The sequence below is a fragment of the Lingula anatina genome, chromosome 3, assembly GCF_051362555.1.
Source record: "Lingula anatina isolate TDL-2025a chromosome 3, LinAna3.0, whole genome shotgun sequence".
NCBI classification, from domain to species: Eukaryota; Metazoa; Brachiopoda; class Lingulata; order Lingulida; family Lingulidae; genus Lingula; species Lingula anatina.
In genome coordinates, this window is record NC_141769.1 from 533381 (window position 1) to 560406 (window position 27026).

The 27026-nt window shown below is 36.3% G+C and overlaps 1 protein-coding gene across 2 annotated transcripts in view; it reads right to left on the bottom strand.

The window, feature by feature from the left end:
- LOC106166962 (uncharacterized) overlaps window positions 1-26294 on the bottom strand; it is a 110462-nt gene extending 84168 nt beyond the window's left edge. For both annotated transcript variants that reach the window (XM_087009533.1, XM_087009532.1), the window contains exons 1-2: window positions 26010-26294; window positions 397-539 (exon numbers count right to left, since the gene is read on the bottom strand). In XM_087009533.1, the coding sequence (XP_086865659.1) occupies window positions 397-539; window positions 26010-26132 (266 nt within the window). In that variant the 5' untranslated portion in view covers window positions 26133-26294. The remainder of the gene's footprint in view (window positions 1-396; window positions 540-26009) is intronic.
- Between the last annotated feature and the right edge of the window lie 732 nt (window positions 26295-27026).

Sequence of the window (27026 nt, forward strand, 5' to 3'; positions counted from 1 at the left end):
TTAGTGACAATAAGATGACATCTTAAATGATAATATATATTATTTCAATCTTTGCTTGGCACACAGTCAGTGTGAAAATAAAGTTAGGAAACAAATATTTTATCAGTGAGTTATCAATGACTAGTTTTAGTACATAATATGTCTCATTTGTGTTTGCAGTATTCCAACAAAGATTATTCTCAAATTCATAATGGTTTCAAATAAAACAGTAATTTGAACCCACAATAATTTTGGTTTACAATAAAGGAAATCTGTTAAACACCAGAAAATGAGAGAACAGAAAGGAATTTGACAAAATATTAGTTTTGATCCCCATTTCCTGCAACCAGTCAAGAACACTATAACTTTATCAAAATGACAAAAAAGGCACAAACAAGATTGCAAACGACAGCCTACCTCCAGACGGTGAGGGTCAGGGTGTTGAAGGCACTCTTGACCAGCTGAATGGCCTCAGCACGTGACCGGCAGTGGACGTCATTGATGCTGAGCAGAATGTCCCCGGCCTCCAGTAGACCATTGGCTTTACCATCTGGTTCAACCTGGGGATAATAATAATAATAATTATAATAATAATAATAATAACAATGATAATAAATCAATTTGTAAACAACTCAGAAGAAATTATTTGCTTCAATCAATATCTGTGATAGCAGTGGCAGGAGTCATCCTGTGAACAACGAGCAGACACAGTGTTCTGACCAGAGCAAAAGTCAGAATACAGAACCAAGGCTGTGCTATATGTTATATTACACTGTCCTGAGATGGAATAAAGGTAATGGTAGGTGTTACTGCTTACAGCAGGTCTGTGAAAATTAAATTAAACTTGAAATTTAGATATTATTAGTAGTAAATCCACAGTTAATACAGCAGAGGATATAAGTGATTGGTCAAACAATGTCTGTCATTGCAGTGATCTCATCTTGATCTCAGCTACTGCAATTTAGGATTGAAGAAAGAGTGTATTCTTAATTCTCATGGTATTTAATATATCATCTAATACACTAAATAGCAGGGCAACAATCATACCCCTCACTGTCTGTCTCTCTCTCTCTCTCTCTCTCTCTCTCTCACACACACTCTCTCTCTCACTCACTTAAATACCATTTAAAAAACAGGTTTCTTATGCTGCAGGTAATTTTCTTCTCTTTTCTTCTTGACATTTACAGCTCCAAAAGTATTCATAAAATTTCTACCTACAGCAAATAAAAGATGCACTATCAATGTGACTTCAGGTGCAACTTATACCTGTTTGTGAGAAAACTTTTTTTTCTTGTTGTCCCAGAAAACAAACAATGATTCAATGTGTTACACCTCTGTCAAGCCTGATCATAAACAGTTTTTTCACAGATGACGTAATTGTTTTGTCCTACTTAACACAACTCTTTTGGGGACAAAATAAAACTGTTGCACACAAGTCATGGAGAAACATTATCTTTCTAACATTTAAAAAAACTGACAAGATATTTTTCAGTTTTTCATTTTCTTATATTTTACTTCTGCTTGAACCTCCACTATTAAGTACAATTTGAAAGTATTCCCACAATTACAAATGAAAACATTGTTAAACAGAAGACGATGTTTTTAACTTGACACTACCTTTCTGCTGGAATGACTTACTTTAGTATGCAAAGATTTTGAAACATCTTACCTCTGCCAGTTATTATATATTTTCAGTACTTAATTTCTAGTTGTTCTTAAAAATGCTCTTTATGACACAAAGTTTGCTTTTCAAAATTATTATATATTTAAAAATCAGTATATGCAACAGAACATGATTTTGTGAAAATACATCAAATACATCAATTCATTTAGTTTGAATTCAGAGTTTTTACCATACCAAGTTTTATTCTCCTGGACCTTCAAGGACATACTTGTATACCTGCCAACATGTTTGAATTAGAAAGCAAATATTTAAAACCCGTCTACCACTATTTGTTATTGAAGACAGTTTATACTTTACAATATTTGCAGGGTATTAAGTTGGATTTGACCTGCAGAGGAGGTCACAGGTCGGGGTCTGAGGTCAAGGTTATGCTCTACAAAACTTCATTTCACTCGATTCCAAACACATCTTCTTAAGTTTCCTAGTAAATCATGTAATTACATGATGGCATTTTCTACACAGAAGAGCTTAAGCTGAAAAATTGGTTTAATTTTTTAGACCAAAAACTTAATTTACTTTACATCCCTCCAACCCACAAGAAGTTAGTAAAAAGTCCAATTAAATGAAATAGTACATCTGTTTGATAACAAGAAAGACAAAGTTAATATAGCAGATCAAAACTGTGAATTATCATGAGGTGAAAATTAACAAATTTTTAGTCTAAAAGATTTGACCAAGTTTCCACGAAAAGTTCTTCCATGACACTCATCCACAAACTCATAAATACCATGATGACAGTGACACAGACAACAACAATGCAATAGAAGCTATAACAGTCACACCTGGCTATTATTAATTTCAAAATTGGCACCTGTCACCTTAAATGGACTCTTTAAACTTATGACGTCTCACAACAGGGCCCAGGCAGTCAAAAATGCCCCCCTGGCCACTGCTCACAGAGCGTGAAAAGAGGACGCCCCAAGTGAAGTGTGACCATCCAGTCCAAGAGCGACTTGATCATAAACATGTCAGCTAGACAATTGGGTGTCACATTTTTCCTTATTGTTTTCATCGTGGAAAGTGACACTGATGTTCTTCTGTTACATACACTGCACTCTCCATAACTTGTCACCTTGGAATGTGAAAACGCTTTTCTTTTTGGTATAAGCTGAAGATTTAGAATATAGCCTTACTCTCTGCATAGCTTTAAAAACTCTCTGATCACTAGTATGTGAAATAAACAGAGTCTTAAAAGTGCCTATGTAAAAAATATATAAGATCTGTTACATAAACACACACACAGCCCATACACAGCAATGAGCAGGCACGTACACACACACACACACACGTCCCCGGGAGGGGGGGGAGGGGGAGGGGGAGAGGGGTGGAGAGGGGACTGTCAATATCTACATCAACACAGACATACCACACAGCAGACATATTCTGGTGACATGCCAGTAGACAAACCATGTCTCATTACACAACAGACACGCAGCACTTTCAAATGGTCTTTGCACAGCCTCACTAACAATGGTTCTGGGGCCAGGACCACAAATAAAAGAAATTTGGCCCTAGATTGAAAGGTACCAGCATAAGTTGCCCAGTTAAAAATATACATAATAGATTCTCTCTGTGCTATCACATCTATGAATCATCAGTTTCTAGTGTTTACTTTATCTGCCCAAAAGAATGGAACCTTTAATTTTTTTGTTTTTATTAGTTTAAATCTTAGAATTTTTGCATCATGGCAATTTAAAAATCAATCCTAAAGAAAGATCATCAAACGTTTACCCCACACACACTCATATTTTAAAAGAACTCTTTAAGAAATCCAGCCACTTTTGATGCGGGAGTCTGCATGTGAAAATGGAATTGAATTACATCTTCATATTCTTCTTCATATGGTTAATTTTTTTTTCTGTGAGCCCATACATCACGCTCCTGTACCACTGCAGAACTCAATCAATCACTTCCACTTGACACTTGGGGTTTGTTTGTCACAGCAGAAATCTTGGTGGTGTCTTTTTTTTTAAGATGCTTGGCTGCCAAAGAATGTAAAATATGCTATTATATGAAATTTACAGTGTTCGTGTGTGAGTGGATAAAAGAGCAGATATAATTCTACATGATTAAAAAAACAACATTGCCATGAATATTTTGTTTATTTCCTAGAAGCAATCCATCAACTGACTTTTTCAAAGAGTATTTTCAAAGAATCAAAACATTTTTTCTCTCTTTTTTCTTCTCTTTGCATTTCTAAGAAATGAATATTTAACATTTCTAACAAAATCACAGCAGTTTTAAAAACAACTCTTCCCAGGGACTTGAAAAAACTGATAAAATTTATATGTGAAACACCTTCAAAACTGATCATTACCAAACAATTTCCATCCCCACATTTGTAAACCCAATATCACTTTAATTCTAGGTTCTACCTCAGCAAATAGAGAAGAAACTGATACATAATAACAAAAATACACTTATTAAGATGCCAATTTCAAGTGATAAACATCTACCACATGATGTAATAAGATGTAACTTCAGATTATGCCAAAGGATACTGCCACGGGCAGATCATACCCCTAATCCTGACAACATCTTTAACATGTACCGACATGCAGATTGCTATTTTGATTTGAATGTTCCATGTAAAACTTAGTTTTCTGTGTACAGCAATGTTCAGACACACCCTACTGGTCTAAAACTCACTGATTATCAAACAGGGACAGGTTTACTACTTTATGAGTGGGAAACCACCTTAAGTTAACAAAATACATTATTATTATCATTATTATTATTATTATCATTATTAAGAACATCATCATCATAAATAGTGACCTGAAAATATTTCTAGTCCCAAAAGGTATACTATTAATGAAAGGAGCAAAATAACAAATAGACACCTTTCTTCACAGGGATTCCAAATGACAGTTGGGGCATCAGAGACATTACTCTAAGTAACACATATCCTGTCTTTATATCTTGCCATGCATGTGAAAACCATCAAAATCACCATCTTCATGTAAGGTAGCTATATTCATTCTACAAATACAACAGTGCATTGTTTTATTTCAACATTACATATATCATAATGGAAATGACCACACACATCCTACATTGCCTACCACTACATTTTGGCTAATGATCATGTTTTAAGTTATACACAGATCAGCAGCAAGGGTTTCAGCCCTGCCAATAAGTTGTCTTATTTTTTTAAACTAAAATCATGACAGTCAACTTACAGGGACAATTAAACCATATAACAAACATAATCAATAAGTTCTATTGAAAACTATAACAAAGGTTCACAAAATCCTCTTTAAGTCTTCCGCACTGTTTTTTACCTTCAGGGTTTACAAGGCCAAACACAGTCTATTTATCGTGTGACCTAATCTTAGTTCGCTGATTAAAAAACAACATCCTACCCTTTATACTGATAGACATTATGAGGTTGTCAAGATGTCTTAATGGATAACTTTTTAATACTAAAAATGTCTGGCAGGAACACTTGAAGGTCTTATCATGTAGTAACCGCTGATAAAAAATTCAATAGATGTGCCTACACAACAGGTCTCCACTGCTTTATTATTTTGAAATTACACATGCGCCCCTCAAACTGTAAGTACACTTTTATGTGATTCTGATACATAAGATGTGTTATTACGATGAATTAAAATACTATAAGACATTAATTACTCATATAATTATACCTGGTAGCATTTGTACAAAATAATAAACATTAAAACATACACATCAACTCACAACCATGTATTTTAAGCAACTTCTTTTCAAACAAAAGATAATAAACACACACATGAAACTACAAGTATTAGGTACAATTGTACAAATATACACACACATACAGGGACCATTCCCACAGATATTTGGATCGATCTATCTCCCTGGGGAGTCTCACTAAATTGCTATCAAACTAACCGGTTTAAATGTCTGTCATGCCTAGTAAAGCTGTTAGGGGGTTATTATCTTTACCCTTTATAGCTGATTCAGTAGGCGTGACAGACATTTAAGCCAGTTCAGTTGATAGCAATTTAGTGAGACTCCCCAGATGGATTGATCTAGGTACGGGAACCCAGTCACAGATACATGTACATACAGGACGCGAATACAACATGGTGCTTCCCTGTCCTATGTATAATCCTCTGATCATATCAACCTATCACTATATGTGTGACAAGCTTATGACAGCAACTTTATTAGCAGTTCAATGTCCTGATGTCTAAACTTCCATGTTCACATTGAAGGAGGTCTTTATCTGAGGCTCTGATAGTCTTCAACATGGCTGTTGACACTCCTTCAGCCTCCTAATATCTGACCACTAGAATATAACATACCAGTACAGTGATAGGCAGCACAGTGCAATGGTACAGTGGAATTAAGTCTTTGAGAGAGAGAAAGAGGAAGGGGTGGGAAGAAAGAGAGAGAGAGAGAAAGAGAGGTGGGGAGAGAGACAGGGGGGTTAGAGAGAGAGACAGGTCACAACTACAACATGTCACCAAGGGGTCTGTCATATAGATAAACGTCCCAATAAAATATTCGCCCCGATAGATACGTCTCTATACATACAATAGATCTCACTAGATTTACGTCTCGTTAAATTTACGTTCCGATAGATCCACCAACAGATTCCTATAAACCCACGTATCTTTAGATCCAGGTACCGCTAGATCCATCTATCTGACATCGTAATCGGCTAAAAGGCCCATATCAACTTGCGTTGTGAAATTTTGAACACATTTTTATGTTCTTTTTTGTTTTGTTTTGTTTAGAACACATTTACATGTAAATTCAGAACACTTTTTACGTGTTCGAATGTTGCATTTTGAGAACGCTTTAAACAGTGTTCTGACGCTAGAACAGTAATTAAGCGTTGTGAAATATAGAACACACTTTTGTTCTTTTTATGTTCTTTCACTGAGTATTGTGTGAAAACGATCTAGTAGAATAATATATTGCTGACTGCGTACTGCCGTTTTAAAGAAGTGCATTTTATGTACTGAGTAGTATACCAACCATTTCGAGCAATAGTGTACCTGTAATGGATCTATCGGTATTTGGATCTAAAAATACGTGGATCTATAGGTATGCGGATTTAAAGGACGTGGGTTTATGAGGACGTCATATCTATAGGAACGCAAATATATAGGACAGCAGAAAAAAATCGGATCTATCGGTATTTAAATCTAAAAAGATGTTTTTTCCGTTTTTCCTTTATGTATCTATCGGTAACGGGAGTATAGAGACGTGTAATATTTTGGGACTAAATTTTATCCGTACGTACCCGTCACCAAAGCATTCAGCAAATTTCCAAATCATTACCCAATTCAATTGAAACATAAATTTCACCAAATTAAAGTTGTCAGCAAAATATTTCACTTTTTTAAATACAACTTGAAGCTACGACCAGAATGTCTCACTGTGAACAATGAGGGCAAACATAATCCTGATAAAATTCTTGAGCAAACTATTTATTGTGCTCTTAGTTTCAACAATCTCTGTACAAGTATCACGCTGCAATTCATGTCACATTCCACCGTCACCAAAGTGAACTGATGTAACTGCCAATAAATAACCAATGTACACTCATATGTGAGTGTGAACTAGGCTTTAGACATGTGTACAGCTGGGGAGTAAATGTTGTACAGTTTTGCAACACATATTGTCATGTAACATATTATTTAACATGTAGAGATATCAGAAATATGTGTTTGGGAGGCAAAGAAGACAGGAGTATTAAACAGACAATCAGTTTTATTTCACAATGAAAGACACCACAACTTTATCCTTTGTAACAAGGTGGATTTGCCAAAGTGCTCAGGTGTGAAGTTTTCTTTGAAATGCAGAATTCCTAAATCCTCATTTCTGTCAACATTCATGCACCCACATACATCAATGCTAGCATGCACAGGTTCTATTGTATCCCATAGTATTCTTTTCTTTCATAAACTATTTTACTTTATTATTTGATTTCCCTTTTTTCTGTTCTATCATCATTATTATAAAGTTGTCTGCCATGCAATCCTGTATAACTTTGCTATATTATCTTTACTATAGTCGCCTTAACACCAAGTTCAACAACTTTCTACAGTCTCAGATATCTTCCTGGGTTACATAAAACTGGAATGTTGATGGGGAAATTAATTTGTCACATACTTTAAGGTGTGTTTACACTGGATTATCTGCTTTACTCTCAAAGCAAACCAGTCTGTGTTAAGTCAATGAGGGGACAAGTAGAATACATTACACCTTGCATGCACTGCAACTTAGCACATCCATGGCTTGATTGCAATCTATCTGGTTCAACTCTGTGCACACTGCACTGTACTTGTGTAAGACAACAAATTCTTGTAGCATTCCACATCCCTCCTTAGACAAACAAATACATGATATAACACAAAATACTAGTAACTGGGGATCTTTGAGATTTATCCCTTGTTCACTGTGTGTGATTATTATACCTCGCTCTCACTGTGAGAGCTCTGTCCTCTGCCTGACAGACAGACGCACAGACAGATGGAGAAATGGACCAATGTCTACAAAAAATACAGACATACTTGTAAACAGACAGACAGACAGGTAAAAACAGCATAGAAAAAAGAACACAGTTAATCTTCCCCATAAAAAAATTACTGTTGTCCCTACAAAAAAGAAATCTAAGTTCAAGACTTCTGTCGCAGGCACTCCTATGAATGTTAAGCTTTTCACGATTGGCAAAACCAAAGCTGCGTGTCACCTTATCCTCCCCTTGTCGTGGAGTTCTTTTTCATTTGTCCCTGGATAAAGGATTTATCAAGTAAAGCAGTAGATTGGATATAACCCCATTTTCAAGTTCATTTAACAGATCCTACTTATCAAAGGTAGTTGAAAAAAGAGACAATTGAACCGCTCCTAAATTCAACTTCCTTTTTAGTTTAAATAAAAACAGGTTTTAAAATCAACACAACTTTTATCCTGAGCTTTATTGACGTCTGCCTGTTTCTGAACTCAAACATTAGAACCTTGGATATGGGTTATTACCCAACTCCTTCACTATCTAATGTGTTTTAAGTAATAATTCAATTCTTAATCACTAGTCAAGTGCTACCTTTTTGTGTTAAGAGGCTGCAGTAGAAGCACATCAGGTGGAAAAATTGAAAATCAACAAAACATGACACTTCCAAACGTGCCATATTGTTATAATAACAACCCTGAACATCCAACTGGGATGGGAAAGGCTGGCTATCCAACCTATTCATGACAAAAGCAGCAAAATTCCTCCCACACATGAAGAATGTGTTATACCGAATTGTGAGTCAAAAGATTGTTCCTTTGCACAGATCAAACTCTAACATCTTGTATTTAAAATCTGGTTCTCACCACCTAAGGGGGACCCCCCTTCCACGTGTTCTACCCCCAGGGCTAGGACCAGAGGTTCTATGGCTTACGGGTACCAGAGTGTTTAGATACTTTAGGTGTGATTACCTAGTCCTCAACAAACACGTGAGGACAACAGTTTAATACTTCTCCTGGCATTGAGTACAACACAGAATACTTCGTGATGCAAGAGTACTTTAGAACAAGAGGAGGCGTGTTATACTGAGTCCCCACTGAGTTGGATCCATCTACGTGCAATGATAGTTACATTGGGAATGAGTCCTAAGACTTAAAGTCATAATAACTCTTCGTTTTGGCCAAAAATTGGATTTTCCTGGAAAAAAACGGCAATTTTCCCGTACTTAGCAATAGTCAAAGACCCCATTCCTGCATTCAAAGTAAATCCAGGTTTTTTTTTTTCCTAAACGTACAGTTTTTTTTTTAAATCTCTGAAGAGATTTTAACTGACGGAGCCCTCTCTGACATTGCATAGTCACTGGTGACCTACTTAAAACCGCGGGAAAAGCAGACAACAACAACACTATATAATAATAATATTAGATTCATGAGATATATTTGTCTTTTTGTTAAAAATGCATTTATATCCACAATGTGTGCCATTCTGGGCTTTTCGTTATCTGACGCACTGTACAAAAACTTGCAACTTACGTCTGCGTCTGCATCAAAGTGTTTCGCGGCATGTTATTTTGGTCTCGAATGAACACGAGAATCCGCGTGACACCCTTACGTCATTAGCAACGGATGCCTTGATGACTGGGAAGAAAGGCATCGAAAGCCCTGTTGACAAGCACAGATTTTAGTTTTACTACAATAATGGCCGTTTTAGTGGTGAAATGCAATATAATATATTTCCATGCGTTGTTTACAATGTATTTCTTGCGGAATTTTGAATCTCAAAGGAAGAGTTATTATTGCTTGAAGATAAAGTTGTATTGTGAAGGAGACCCCAGGGTTAAGACCCCAGGATTAAGACCCATGGTTTTGGAACTAGAGGTGACCAAACTGTATACACTGGATACCATGTCTCTAACCACTGGGTTAATGTTATAATACATAACTGCATAATGTAATGTAACACTTAGTTGATATTGTATAACACCATGGAAAAGAAGGCTGGCATGTTTACACTGGAAGAAAATGCTAAAACCTGAATCAGCATCACCCTGACTGTTAATTAATATAACAGACAAGATACCTCAAGTCATTCATAAATTTATTGTGATGGAATTTTCAGGACACACAGTCAAGGAAAGAATGTAGGTCTCTTGATATCACTACTATTTGTGTTTTGTCTTCACAGAGGTATGCACAATTAGAATTATCCCTACTTCTTATTTCTCCACACCACACATCTGAAGCTTTAGTTTGCAAACTTGGGTCACAAAAGGCTGCACTGCCAAGTTCAGTCCAATCAGCACATTATATCATGTCAAGATTCTATGAAGAAACTAGAGGATCAGAGAGGCGATACCGCCTCCGAATATTGTACCACCAGCTGGAGCAAGCGCATTCGTATAGACCCCCACATACACAAAATAAGGGGTGCAGCCACCAGTCTTGTGCTTGACAAGCTGTAAAAATGCAATCAACAAGAATTTTCAAAATATGCAAAAAATATATATAACTAAAAATGGTGCAATCAAAGTTAAGTTCATTGTAAGGTAGGTCAAAGGTCAATTTCAAGGTCACAGTAAATTGCCAGTATATGACTTCCTATCCAACTTCAATAGTAACTATGGACCTATCTCTGCCAGTTTTGGAGATAAAAGGGAAGCAAAATTTGCAAAGTTCAGTTCATGGTGAAAAGTAGGTCAAAGGTCAATTTCAAGGTCACAGTAAGATTGCCAGTATATGACTTCCTATTCAACTTCAATAGTAACTATGGACCTATCTCTGCCAGTTTTGGAGATAAAAGGGAAGCAAAATTTGCAAAGTTCAGTTCATGGTGAAAAGTAGGTCAAAGGTCAATTTCAAGGTCACATTTAGATTGCCAGTGTATGACTTCCTATTCAACTTCAATAGTAACTATGGACCTATCTCTGCCAGTTTTGGAGATAAAAGGGAAGCAAAATTTGCAAAGTTCAGTTCATGGTGAAAAGAAGGTCAAAGGTCAATTTCAAGGTCACAGTAAAATTGCCAGTATATGACTTCCTATGCAAGTTCAATAGTAACTATGGACCTATCTCTGCCAGTTTTGGAGATAAAAGGGAAGCAAATTTTGCAAAGTTCAGTTCAAGGTGAAAAGTAGGTCAAAGGTCAATTTCAAGGTCACAGTAAAATTGCCAGTATATGACTTCCTATTCAAGTTCAATAGTAACTATGGACCTATCTCTGCCAGTTTTGGAGATAAAAGGGAAGCAAAATTTGCAAAGTTCAGTTCATGGTGAAAAGTAGGTCAAAGGTCAATTTCAAGGTCACAGTAAGATTGCCAGTATATGACTTCCTATTCAACTTCAATAGTAACTATGGACCTATCTCTGCCAGTTTTGGAGATAAAAGGGAAGCAAAATTTGCAAAGTTCAGTTCATGGTGAAAAGTAGGTCAAAGGTCAATTTCAAGGTCACATTTAGATTGCCAGTATATGACTTCCTATTCAACTTCAATAGTAACTATGGACCTATCTCTGCCAGTTTTGGAGATAAAAGGGAAGCAAAATTTGCAAAGTTCAGTTCATGGTGAAAAGAAGGTCAAAGGTCAATTTCAAGGTCACAGTAAAATTGCCAGTATATGACTTCCTATGCAAGTTCAATAGTAACTATGGACCTATCTCTGCCAGTTTTGGAGATAAAAGGGAAGCAAATTTTGCAAAGTTCAGTTCAAGGTGAAAAGTAGGTCAAAGGTCAATTTCAAGGTCACAGTAAAATTGCCAGTATATGACTTCCTATTCAAGTTCAATAGTAACTATGGACCTATCTCTGCCAGTTTTGGAGATAAAAGGGAAGCAAAATTTGCAAAGTTCAGTTCATGGTGATAAGTAGGTCAAAGGTCAATTTCAAGGTCACAGTAAGATTGCCAGTATATGACTTCCTATTCAACTTCAATAGTAACTATGGACCTATCTCTGCCAGTTTTGGAGATAAAAGGGAAGCAAAATTTGCAAAGTTCAGTTCATGGTGAAAAGTAGGTCAAAGGTCAATGTCAAGGTCACAGTAAGATTGCCAGTATATGACTTCCTATTCAACTTCAATAGTAACTATGGACCTATCTCTGCCAGTTTTGGAGATATAAGGGACTAAATGTTATAATTTTGGAGTTACCATAATGTGCCATAAATTTCCTACAGAAAAAATTAATTAAAATAAAGAAAAGGTCATTTTGGTCAAAGTTCTTGAAATGGGAGGTTCTCTGAAGTTGCAGAAGTTTAAATTTGATAAAATAATGTCATTTTTGACCACAAGTTGTCTGCTTTGCCAAGCATTATGTTTTATTTTTCCGGAGTTCAAAATTTATTATCCATTACCGTACTGCACATTTTTATGGAAGCCGACTGGTGCCATATGTTGAAAAAAAAAATTATCTCGAAATTTCGAGATAGCATTTTTTTTGTTCAAATTTCAAAATACTATCTCGAAATTTCGAGATAAATTTTTTTGCTCAAATATCAAAATGCTATCTCGAAATTTCGAGATAATTTTTTTTTTGTTCAAATTTCAAAATGCTATCTCGAAATTTCGAGATAAAAATTTTTTTTGTTCAAATTTCAAAATAGTATCTCGAAATTTCGAGATAATTTTTTTTCTACATATGGCACCAGTCGGCTTCCGTACATTTTCCTTTCACCACCAATATGTACTTTCTGATACAGCGTAACTCGAAAACCGTATGGAATACAAAAAAACCGAGACCACCACCAGTGTTGGGCTTTACATGCTCTACAAAATGCAAAAAAGAATGGGTCTCTAGCATTAACGGTTCCCGAATTAGAGACAGTTTTCAGTTTCGGTATCTTATGGCCGCTACTCCTGTGAAAATGCACCGATTGACCCCAAATTCACGGAGATGAAAGATGACCTGAAGGGTAACACTTTCCAATAATATTATTGGTTAAGTCTGTGTGGCATCTGAATAACAGGGCAAAAAAAATTTTTTTCGTAAAAAATTTCATTTTTTTGAAAATTTTGACCCATTTGACCTTGAAGTAAAGGTCAAAGGTCAAATCCGAGGGTATATTTGAAATCTACACATATGACTTTTGGAAAGCCGTCTATAGAAATTTTTCCCGTAACTCCTTCTGTAGGGTAGATAATTAGCATTTAATTTTGCCATTTTTAGACAAGGGTGCATTGCAATGAGTGCCACACCCAGACCCCAATACCGACAAAGCCCAAATTTTACGTGGAACGAGTTGAGATTATAGGTGACCTAAATCCATGAGATGGGTACGGGGGCCCTTACCGTCTAGGAGGAGAAGCGGTAACGGTAACATGGCGGCGGAGCCGGCGGAACGGACCAGACGGGACCGAAACCATGTGTACCGCCAGCGCTAACGCTGGTGGTAAATTTTTTTGTTCAAATTTCAAAATAGTATCTCGAAATTTCGAGATAATTTTTTTTTCTACATATGGCACCAGTGGGCTTCCGTACATTTTCCTTTCACCACCAATATGTACTTTTTGATACAGCGTAACTCGAAAACCGTATGGAATACAAAAAAACCGAGACCACCTCCAGTGTTGGGCTTTACATGCTCTACAAAATGCAAAAAAGAATGGGTCTCTAGCATTAACGGTTCCCGAATTAGAGACAGTTTTCAGTTTCGGTATCTTATGGCCGCTACTCCTGTGAAAATGCACCGATTGACCCCAAATTCACGGAGATGAAAGATGACCTGAAGGGTAACACTTTCCAATAATATTATTGGTTAAGTCTGTGTGGTGTCTGAATAACAGGGCAAAAAAATTTTTTTTCGTAAAAAATTTCATTTTTTTGAAAATTTTGGCCCATTTGACCTTGAAGTAAAGGTCAAAGGTCAAATCCGAGGGTATATTTGAAATCTACACATATGACTTTTGGAAAGCCGTCTGTAGAAAATTTTCCCGTAACTCCTTCCGTAGGGTAGATAATTAGCATTTAATTTTGCCATTTTTGGACAAGGGTGCATTGCAATGAGTGCCACACCCAGACCCCAATACCGACAAAGCCCAAATTTTACGTGGAACGAGTTGAGATTATAGGTGACCTAAATCCATGAGATGGGTATGGGGGGCCTTACCGTCTAGGAGGAGAAGTGGTAACGGTAGCCGTCCGGCGGAGCCGGCGGAGCCGGCGGAACGATCCGGACGAGACCGAAACCATGTGTACCGCCAGCGCTAACGCTGGTGGTACAATAAAATACAAACAACCAATATGAGAAACCAGGATTGCAAATGTCTGCACCAGTGCATCCAGTGTAAACAGCCCTATTCCATCCAGGCCTGGGTTGCATGAAGTGATATAATATAATATAATATAATCCCTTCAATAACCTGCTATCCCAGGGGAGTGCTGGGTTTATCATTCCTGCTTAAATGGCCATTTGTCAACTTTAATACACAGCAATTATGTTCCCTTTACAAGATGATAACAACTGATAAACAGATTTGTCACCCAAAATGTGTCTGCAAGGGTGAGACAAGGTAAATAAAAGGAAATTTATTCTAGGATCTGGGGACAATTTGTTATGAAAAAGTCTATGAAAATAGTTGTATTGTGTAAACAGAGTGTGTTGGTATGCTGTAATGTATCCAGAGTCTACATTAATTAATGGTCTGTCCCTGGATGATGTAAATATGTCATTGAGGAATAAAAAAATATAGCATGCTTCTATGTCATTGCCACATGAGTTAAATTCTAGTGATTGTCATCCTTACCAAAGTTTCAATACAGGATCTAATCACCATCTGTGAGTTATTATGGCGTGTTCCTGCAAAGCTGCGAGTTTGGATACATGCAGTTTGAAAGATCAGCTTGTCTCCATTCACCCAAGTTGTTTTTTCACTCAATATTATTTTAGGGTTAAATCCCAGTTTTCACTGATATTTTTTGTACACAGGAATGCGCAGAACATTATAGCATATATCATAACCTTGAAAATGACAACAATTTTATGAGTAATTTTGCAGTCAATACATGCTTTGAAAACTGTTTCCTCTAGCAAAGTAACTGAATTGTTTCAGGATATCAATGAATCACTCTCTACCTTCAGGAAATCCCACTTTTTACTGCAGGCTACGTCTGGCTATATCTAACCTAACACAAGTGTAAACACAATATGGAGATTGAGGATCCACTGTGAACAATTCCCCAAATACTTCAAGACATCTAAGATCTCAAAAACTGATCTACATAGAACACATTCAGAACAGATGATCCATGGACTAACTGATCTGCGGATTTAATATGGCCAGCCCACTTAAAAGCAATGTTGCTAATCCCCTGATGCCCCCCCCCCCCCCCCCCCCCCCCCCCGCTTCCACATGGGCCATTATTACACAGATAAAATCTCAGCTCAGAGGTTTAATTGCTATGTCCCTGCAGCGATGGCACGTGTGGGGGGGGGGGGGGGGGGGGGGGGGGGAATCAGGAAATTAGCAACATTGCTTTTTTGTGGGGTCAGCCTTAGTAAGTCACCTGTTGGTCCACAGATCATATGTTCTGAATGCACTTATATATAAGAAAACTCTAAATAACTTATAGATTATAATTTGGATAATAAGTTGATCAGAAATCATACTTTTAAGCAGATTACCTAAAAGGTTTAAAAGAAAAAAATTGATGATAAGATAATCATCAGATGGAAGTTGTTTTTTAGGGTGATTTTTGATATGCTGGGAACAACGAAACCAAATCTTCCTGAGATTAGTTGTAATGGATATTTAATGAAAATCTTCCAAATCCTTTTAGTAACTGGAATATCGTTTTCACATTTTGACTTGATCTTTTTTATCTAAATTGAGAAATGAGTATCAAGTACCTTTAAAATACAACTTGGTTGTAGATCTGTTACTTAATATGGCATCCTGTCCAATAAAACCACTTATAATGGTACCTTCTAAATGACTTTAATCTGTTTTACAAACATTCAATTTTACTTTCTTTTTAAAATCATAAGTCCTTCAAATAATGAATGTACATCATGTAAACACTATGTAAGCACTATGTACAGCAATAATATTCATATAAACAAGTATGTTTGTTAATTGAGCTCATGCCAGAATTAATGTTAATTTAAACAAGAAAAAAGATAAAACCCAAACAATGCAACAATTGTTCCATGCCTGAGCTTGTCTACAGTCATTAATGTGATGAACAACAGAGGAAATGAAAAAATCACTTTGGGCAAGAACCAACATGTTTTGGTATATATAGAGTGAACTTCAGAGGTATTATGCACACATCAGTTAAAAGCTTAATATGTGTATTTGTTATGTTTGCCATGAAAGATTTTCTATTCAAACACGAAACAAAAACATCCCACCTGCAACCTTTACCACATTAAACCAAATGTTGGAAATATAATTCATAACACCCTTCCTTTCTACAGGGCTGATTCACCATTTCTGTCCTCATGCATGTAAACCACAAAAAAAAAAAAAAAAAAAAAAAAAAAAAACGCCATGAATTACTCAGGTGTTCTTTACCACACCATCTTATATAAAGAAACCTCGGACTCCTATCACACACACCAATGCAAAGACAAACCACACAGAAAAGTTTATTTTGATAACCAGAAATCAAATTCTTGTGGCCCTGAAAAGGGCATAGATCAAACGTGATTCAGAGTCATCCCAAATAAAAGCACATCACAGGTTCACGACACTGTTATTAGTTGGTGACTGCAGGACAGGGTTTTCACCCCTCAGTACTGTTGATCAGTATTTACAGAACGCCTCCTACCATAACATGCCTCTGGGATAAGGCGTGCTGAGACAAAACTACCAATGAACTCACTATCTATAAACAATTTAGGGAAGCCATTTCCGCCCATTTCTTCCTGGCTTTTAAGTCACCGTTGACCAATACATGACTCTTTTCAAATCCGCTGACCAATTAAGGTGTCCATTTTTGTGGTCAGAATCTTAATCTGATCATTCTGACAAGTACTTTACCTTTGTGAGACCTGTCTGGCATCTTTACATCGTGTTCCAACCAGGTCTCATTTGAACAAGATGACGCCCTCAGAAGGTGGTGTTTAAAAGACTTCAGCACATAAGAGATCTTCATGCAATCACGAGAGGCCTATTCTTATAAAATAACTTCATACTCAAAGTTGCTATAAATTTTTAGTCTACAGTTAAGCTAACAATTCTGAAGTTATTTAGGACAATTTGCTTAAATTAGGCAACAGCAGTTTAAAACATGAGCTTTATCTTTTGTATAAAATGCAAGCAAAATATTTTATGTTAACAGACCATTTGGTTTATTTTGGGTCAAATTAGACTGATATTTTGGTCTTTAAGTGTAGACAAACTTTTAGAGTTAAATACTTCAGCAAAACAGTTTCTTGGTTGCATAGTAACATCATTTCAACAACGTTTGGTTTAAGCTACACCTAATGTGAACACACTTATGGACAGTAACAATGCCTGTATTTTTTTTCTTTAATGGACAGTCTGCAACAATAAGACCGTCTAGAACTTCAAGATACAAAGTCTGGACAGGAGAGGGGAGAGGATAGGGGGGAGGGGACAGGTAGTGTCACAATAGGGTACATTAAGGCTACCTGCAACTTTAAAAAAAAAAAGCTTAAGAAAGTTTTTTTTTATCAGCTGTTGTTTGAAAGTTTTTTCAGTATCAAATTATCTTCACAAACATGAAAAATCATCAGCTAATTTTATAAACACCCCTGAATGAAATATCAGATTTGTATCAGAAAGATTGACAGAATCACCGAAATCACCTGAATTTAAATGAGATCTAACAGTGACACCTGAAGGTCACTCCTTGGGTCACTCAGTAATCCTTAACCACTTAAAGAGGAGGCAGACCCCAGGAAGAATAGAATCAGAAGTTATCCAGTACACTTCAGTTCAAACTCCCTGCAGTGAGTGCACAGCCAATGTACCACAGTCATTGAAAATATTCTATCACCAAGATTATAACAGGATTAACAGTCTATAATGTCAGTAATCAGATTAGTTCCCTATAACAACTGCCCTCTGCTAGCACTGCAGGAGTCCACAGTCATACTAGTATGTATCTGGTGGATATGAAACAGTTTCTACACATTGCCTTGAGGCTGATGAAAAAAAACATGAATTTTCACATCAATTTTGATGTTGTACAGTATCTATACAACTTCTCTGTTTAGGGTGATGCAGTCAACTCCTTTTAACAGAGCCATAACCTCTATCTAACACCTGAAGATATTGCCCACCCCCCCCCTAACAAATTTTATTTCTTTAACTAAAAATCTGTCAGCAATTTGGTTCCCAAATAAATGACTGAAGTAATTAGACTGTTAATCACCAAGTTGCATTGATTATTATCATTACAGTGAAATTAAACCAATGTCATTTAACCCAGGACCCAGGTACAAAGGTGTCAGGTGCTCTCAGTCAGTGACAAGGTGACATGGACATCAACAGGTTACCTGGTCCTACAGAGACTATAGTGTTAATACTGTAACTTTACTCCCAAGTATGCATTGTGCATGCATATCAAAATATGCCACACCTGTTACTATTATTATTATTATGATAATGATGATATACATGTGCATAGACATATGAGTCTACAGCTATGCTAAGATCAGGGTCATTTCAGAATAAAAATCAACATCACAGCGAAGTGCTTTGGTTGGCTAGAATTTTTCTCAAATAAAACTGCTCTGTTAGATAGCAGTTAAGATGGTCTTGGTCTAAATGTACCCAACATCCTAAGGGGGGGGGGGGGGGTAGAACGCCCCCAAAGCCAACCCAAATTTAATTAGCAAACTAAAAACAAAAATGCGATGGAATAAGCTTTTTCCCATCTTTGCTAAAATCAGTCCTGTCACCACTAAGCAAAGTTGCCATGGTAACCTATACAGCAACAAATCAACATAACTCTGATACCCTGTGTTCTGTGTTTGGCAAAAAGCACTTCAAATAAAAGGTATGTTTGGACCAAATAACTTGCAATTCATTACTAAAATTACTCCTCTCATCTCTCACTTAATTAATCTTAATAACCTAGCTTACAACAAACACAAATACAAATGTTGAGATTGTTTCTGTGATTCCAAAGTGAAGAGAACAAAACAGCAGTTATGTTAACTTCAACTTTACACGTGAATACACTGAACTAATCTTCCGCCTTCTTTTTCCTGCTCTTCCTCAAATTAATTTCTCTTATTTATCAAAATCACCATGCACAGCAACTCATCTGAAAACAGAAATATAAAATCAGAGATGCACAATAATTGGTACCGGACTCCAATGCCACTTCACATAGGACTGAAATTCTACCCCAGGAACACACCAGTGAACAACTTCAAATATCAGGCAGATCAATTTTCCAAATTTGTTTGCTCTCTAAACAGTTCTGCCAACCAGGTACAAAGTCATACCTGCCAAATTGTTCACTAAGAAACCAAATGGTTTTGTAATTTCACTGAACAAACTAACCAAATACTTTTGTTGCCCTTAAGCAGAATACACAAGGAATGATTTTAAAATAAACCTCTTAACTATGCAGCCACAGTCATAAAATAACAAACTTTTTGCTGATCCACGGGAATGGACAAAAACACAGCCGTGGAAACAGGAAAATAACTGTAACGCCCACCCCCACCCACAACTGTACTAGTATATATGCACATAAACTTGGCACAGTTAAAAAAATTCTGAAAAATATTTTATTATAAATGTTTCCAATTGTTATTCTGTCACTTCTACCATACATAACCCATCTCCCTATTTGGAAAATAAATAAGAGAAGTTCTATATTTATCATGTAAAGAGAGGGGAAATAGTTTGGGTATCTTTGCTAGATACCTTATCAGGCTTCAAATATTTCCGATGTGTTTTCATTCAACACAATCTAACTTTTATCAAACACCGCACTATATAAACAAGGCAGAAGGACACTGGACAAATTATTTGCTTGGCTGATAAAAAAAACGTGTTGGTAACACAAAATTTACTATCAAGAGGAGAGTGGATATTGATGCTAATTTATCTTTTTTTAATTTATCTTATTTTTTTACATTTATTTATGAATATTTTTTGTTTTTTTTTTCTACTTATCCATTTATTTTTCTGTAAGATGTAATCATTAAATACAACATAATCTGACCAGAAGTTTCACGGGTGTGTCAGCTACTTAATTGCATCTTCATTAGTTCAGTGAATTCACATCCATAAATGAAATAGCTTGATTAAATCAATGGTATCTAATAAACTATGGGTTAACTTCTCTCAACACCTTGAGAGAACCAGAGTACAGGATGCCTTTAAAAAACAGCTTTGATAAAGCAGATCCAGGATCGTACAGAGCTCAAGTGTCTGTGTGTAAACAGTCTTTATAAAACTGTCCTCAAGTACTTCAACATGTGCTACTGAAAGTTAAGTCTGAAAATATTTCCTCACACGCTGTAAGCACCTCTTCACTACCAGGCCCAATGCTGGAGTGGGTCAAAAACATTGAAAACTACTGTATTAACAAAAGACTAATCCCAAATTTACACTTCCATAAGACACAGGAGACCCCCATGGCATGCTACTAGAAGATGTGCAGCATTCACTGAAGTGTATAGGCTATGTGTGTGTGTGTATACACCTTCAAGGCATGGGATTATTGTGCGTGCCCGTACCCATTGCGTACGTACCAAGGAAGAAATAAGCACAATGTTGAGATATCAAAGACTATGTTGTTATGAGGATTTAATCTGCACTTGGCCAAACTTGGGAAATACGAGTTGCACCAACCTGGTAGTTCAGCTTATGGAAAAATTCTGGATATCATTTCTGTACTTTGGGGCACTTTTATCTTGAATGGTTGAACATAGTTCAGATAATTACAATGATAATATCATATTATCAACAAGGAGCTTCAACAGGCTAATACGTGTATCATTTCATTTCAATCATATCCATTTTTTACAATTAAAATAAAAACGATCAAATCAGAATGCATTCCGAAGTGAATTAAACTTTCAATTATCTTAATTCTCCATTTAAACATCTTTTCTGCACATCATCCCCCCCCCCCCCCCCCCCCCCCCCCCCCCCGATCTCAATTTTCTTTCATGGTATTTTAGGTTTATGGAATGTGACAGCTAATTTTGAAAGGTTAATTTTGGTTTTATTCCCCATTTATCACTCCCAAGGTGACAAAGGTCCCAGTCTAGACTAGTACTCACAAAGATGTTCTACACATTTACCAGTTCTGTAATATTAAGAACAACATTTAAGTGTTTTTGCCATTTTTATTGAAGTATGCATGCATTATTGGTAGTTGGTATACAATCATGTCTACATACACATCACCTATTTCAGCTCAAAGTCCATAAACACAACAATGAATATTAGCACAAATCCCTTCCAGCCAAATTGCTATTGACTTTCAAAAGAGAATATCATTTACAAAACATTCTGTACCCAAATGAATAATGAGCACATATTTATCATCTTATTATCATAACCAGGCACTATTCCACTTTTTATCTCACATGGACGTGACATGCATAAACATAGTTTTTATTCATTATTTCCCTTAGACACTATTCAGGGCAGATCTTACATCTTAATTCATTCTCTCGCTTTATTATTTTGTATATGACATCATTGCACCTGAGAAAGATAATGAAAACCCTCAAGCCAAAATGTTGAATCCTCTGTCACACAGTAACGTCACTTCTATTATTAATATATTTACAAAGTGGACCACATATCACCAATCCAACAAAGATAATCATTTTGTAACTAAACCTGTCACCTGTGGTTTACCGTATCCCTATCAACTCACTATGACTCATTCACACACACCAAGACTGCCTAACTGGTAGAATCTTCCATACATATTGTCAGGGTTCCTACTTGAGGGTTCATTAGGATCTTATACAGACTTCACCAAAAAAATTTATTTCCTTTAAAGAAATAATACAGGAGTGAAATGCGTGAAAACTGTGACTTTTAGCAAAAAACTGTATCTCTTTTAAATGAACAAGTCTATGTTTGCCAGATATTGCCTGATATTGCGGAGTCAAAGATTGACACTTTCATCATTTTTCATCCTAAGACAATGTTCCACTCTAATTCATTAAAAAAATTACAATATTTATTTTCTAATAAGCTCTTTTTTCTGCAAACCAACTTATATTTAAGCAGAAAACTCAAGAGTAAAACACTATGCTAACTTCCTAATAATATATCATAAATTTCAATATCTCTCCAACATTAAATATTACTTCACACTCAAAGTTAACAAGATTGTGGTCACTGCCATTATATCCATTTCACCCCCTGACGTCTGCCATATTGTCCAAAGCTTCAATAAGATGGATTCACCCTGACAGCCATCAGACAGGAATTTTACAGCTGAAAGGCATAACGCTGGGTTAAGCAAAGTTCTATATCATTATTATTCATCAATTTTACCATGACTGCTTTAAGTTTGTACAGGTGACTTAAAGACGACACACAGGGCGGCTTGGGTCAGCGTTCCTTTTCTAACTTTTATCTTCTACATGCCTTAACTCATTCAAATTGCAGCATCATTTTGACAAAATAGATGATGGGTTGACGAATCTATGTAATAAATCAAAATATCAGCAGTGGTGTTGATTTCCAAAGTACAGTAAGCACAGCCTCCAAACTTGATAACTTTCATGTAAAATAACCTGAAATGAAGAATATCACAATCTTACACTATAGATCCAAAAGAAATCCATATTAAAGTTTTTATCATATCACAAATGGAAATATTAGTAGCTGACTTTAAAATGTAGTTTCCTAAAACTTTAAAACTTTTCAGGATGCCATACATATTTTTGATCTATTAACTCAATCTTTATGCTATTTGAGAGCACCACTTTCCCAATTTTTTCCCTATCTAAAAAATCAAGGATTCAAGTTTTTATCAGCCACCTAGACCAGTGTGACCCATCCATACTCAAGTGGACAGTGGTCAAGGGAGGAAATCAAGCCACCTTCTCAGGACCTCTCTATGGGACTGGCTAATTAGCCACACTTGTCTACATCTGAATGGGCCTTCCAGTGCAGCTGACAGTACCCCGCGTTCCAGGGGGCACTGGATACGGCCTTAAGACTACTCATTATAACAGATGGAGTCCTAGTGACCTCTGACAGTCAGGGTGGATGACAGCTATACTACTGCTGTACTATCAGTCTGTCTGCTACCTGGCTATCATGGTCATTTGAGATGGAAGATTTCTGGTGACATTCCAGGACCAGACACTGTACTGGGGGAGATGTTGTTTCCAGTCAGGTTATGTAGGCAGGGGGTTCTGGAGTGGAGTTTCAATAGAACTGTCCTCCAAAAAGGTGCACTCTGAATCAAAACTTCATCTATCTTCTATTCTATTCTCAAAAATGGGTTAACTAAGGGGGTGAAAGGTTCACTTTTTCAGGAAAAGAACCCCCCTCTAAAAATTGCTGTCTCCAGGCTTAAAATGATTAGTGCAGTAGTTAGTAGATCTCTGTAACAGTATCAATGTACCTTATCGCAACATAAGTGGAGTATTTGTGAATAAAAAATCTTTTCTCTTACTGAACATGCTCTCTCTTCCTCTCTCTCTCTGAGATATCTTTAGAACATGTTTGCAAGCACTGTGACAACCAAAATATTGGAATTCCATGCTTGGACAGAGTGGAGATGAGTTTACCCACGGCTTAAATTTTCCTTTGATGAACTGTTTATCAACATTTCTCTTTCTTTCATTCTTTCATCTTTCTGTTTATGTGTATAGCATGATAGAGTGCATTTAGACGAGTCTGAATAATTTGCTTCATTTAAACAGCAAAACATGGTGTCTTTGCATTCCCTTTGACAACCCAGGTATTTAAATCTGTGCCAACTGTCAGATAATTCACCTCCCATCCCTCTTTCTCTCTCTCTCTCTCTCACTCACACACACACACACACACATACACACACACACACACAAAAGGACAAATATTTTATACTCTCCCTCCCTCACACCATTTTTTTTCCACAACTGTCTCAAATTAGTGATAAGCATTTGGTAAGATATATCAGGAATACGCGAAAGCCAAACAGAACCATTATGGACTGTCTGATCCAGGTTATCTTTAAGTAAGCAGTAACCCTTTCATAAGTTACAAGACACAAGTTACAAGCCTCCTCCCATTTTTTCAAGCATTAGTCAAATATCTTAAGTTATGTAAACTCTCATTTTAAAAAAATCACTGCCAGTTTAAAAAATACCAAACAACAACATATATTGTGGTTTGCAGTACCATTTTTTCAAAAACTATATATTTTGTTAATATCATTTAAATAAAATGTCACAGCATTAATTTTTTTTCATTAAACTTTATTTATTGAGGATAAAAACATGGTTGATTTAAATGTACCTTGTCCCTGGCCGTCACATAACATATCCTAGGTAAAAAATACGCTTAAACCCCAGCAACTAGAAATATTTCACAAAAGATGCACTCTATATTTTTTTTTTTCTTTTTAACTACTTGCAAATTTATCAAAGTCACAATAAAGAAAGATAAGGCCCTGTTAGAAGGGGACAGAAATGCCCCAGCACTGGGAACCCCTTCATCTGCACCCTGTCAGTGCACAGTAGATTTGTGATACACAGAATCATTAGCTTCAGATATTTGTAGATTTTTTTTTTTTTTTGATATGTCAACTGATTACAGGGGGAACATTTTAATCATATATATGGAAATAAATACTACTATGGCCCCATTCAGAATAGGGGACTGACTAGTCCCAGGATCAAATATGGCCGACCCACTTGAATACTTCCCCACGGGATATCTATTCAGTGTGTATTAGCGGATAAGACGGCAAGCTTTGTATTGGGTTGCCATATTTGACCCTTGGACTAGTTAGTACCCTATTTTGAATGGGGCCTACGAATAGTATTTTTAACCAGTTTTAATTTGATAAAAATGTTTCGGTGTCTGTATTGTCTTTGATCACATCGCAAACATGTCAAGGAAAGATAAAACAATTCATGGGGTGTGTCCCTGGGTTACACCAGCGCAATCTCCTTCCCGTCCTGACCAAGTTTACTCCATAAACCTCTCACCTGGCTTAGCCAGTGTTATGAGAGAGGCAAGGATTAGCCAGGGCAGTATACATGTAGGTATATCACACTGGGTGGAGCTGAGGCACAGTGAATTCAACACTGGATACAAACACTGTATGGAAATCTAGGGCTCAGCTGGGTCCAGTCTCTCTTAATGGGGCTAATATACTGGGTGTAATACTAGCCTTTATGTATGTGGGCTCTCTCTCTTTAATATAACTTTTACGTATCTTTAAAATGTTTTTTATTTAAATATAAATTTATTTAAATTGGTTTATCATTTTTATTTTTAATATTTTAGTTTCATCAGTTTCGTCATTCTACATGACAAAGATCATGTTTCTGATAAAACAAAATTACAGCTCACTCTTCCTAAATCATGTATGAAAACCTACATTATCTGCACTTACTATATTTATAAATTTACTATTATTCCATTCATTCATCTATTCAATCAAAACAAACATTTATCTGTAGATAAACCTATTTCGAGAATCTCAACCACCAGGTTATGATGCAAATATTCTTATCTGCCTAAAACAGACCAAAATACAACCGTATGATGTCAACAAAATGCGCGTTCCATGGCAAGACTCATTGCACAGTTTTACTGAAATTGCAGAAAACGTGACGAAGTCCGGTTGAAATGCCGCTTGTGAACTTTTTCTCAGGCCTGAATAAAAGTTGGTTTGAATGACTTTTACACTGTGATCCAGATCTCAACCAAGCGCTACGATAAATCTGACAATAAACATAACATCAAATCCATACAAATAAGATTATAACCATGTTCTAACTCACCTTAGACACTGTTAAAGCTGAACGGATTTCCGCACCTCCCTTTAAAGAAAATCCCCACGGACTACCCCCTTTCAAAACTACCTCCAAAGCCCGTACTTCCAGTCGTCTGCTCCCTTCTGTCATGCTCGTGTGCTTTGAAAACGCTATATATCGACATAAACTTGTTCTGAAGCTTGTTTGTAAATCCGGCACAACTTTTGGCGAAGTTTTTTGTCTGTGATCAACTTCCAAGTTTCACTCATGGTTTGCCCGATGCCGAAAGTGTGTCACGCAAGGCGAGGAAAATTGGGACTCTGCGCATGCTCAGTGATACTATTCTTAATTATGCAATTAGCATTCTGAAATACATCCCATTTGTTGGGCGTTCGTCGCATTGCTTGCATGTCACAACTAACGCATTTGAACTTTTCTTTTCTCCATAAGACATCTTTACAAGAAAAATCACGTATGCAAACATTATATCACCACAACAGCTCTAATGAAACAGTCTGTCTTTTTCAACAAATTTGTAGGTCTATTTCAAAACTGACTCTTTTAGTTGATGGCTTGTGGGAGGTGATTTCTTACTTCCACGTCTTCCCATTTAGCCATTATGACATTATAACAGAATCACAAAATCATTTACCGGTATCACAGAATCAATTGAACCTGAGGTCGGCAAAATGAAAAATAAAAAAAAACTTTCGTCTTGAAATAAAAAATACAAAATTATTTTTAAAAAAAAACTATTTTTAACTGTTTATTTATCTTTTTAAAGATGAAAGGATAGTTTTCAGAAAATCTTTGTGTCCAAAATCAGAAAATTTATGCCTAAGTTGCAGGCTCGCTGCTTACAGGCTCAAAGTCAAATTACACACTTTTGAAGATTTCCCAGTTACATTTTCTTTGTCTACATAACCGGCAAAGCTACTTACCTTTCTCAATTCAGGCCATAAAACGATAAAACCTTTGAAACAAAAAGCAAAAAGCAGATTTTTTTCTCCTGAATTGCACAGGAAGATATAGCGGTGTAAACCT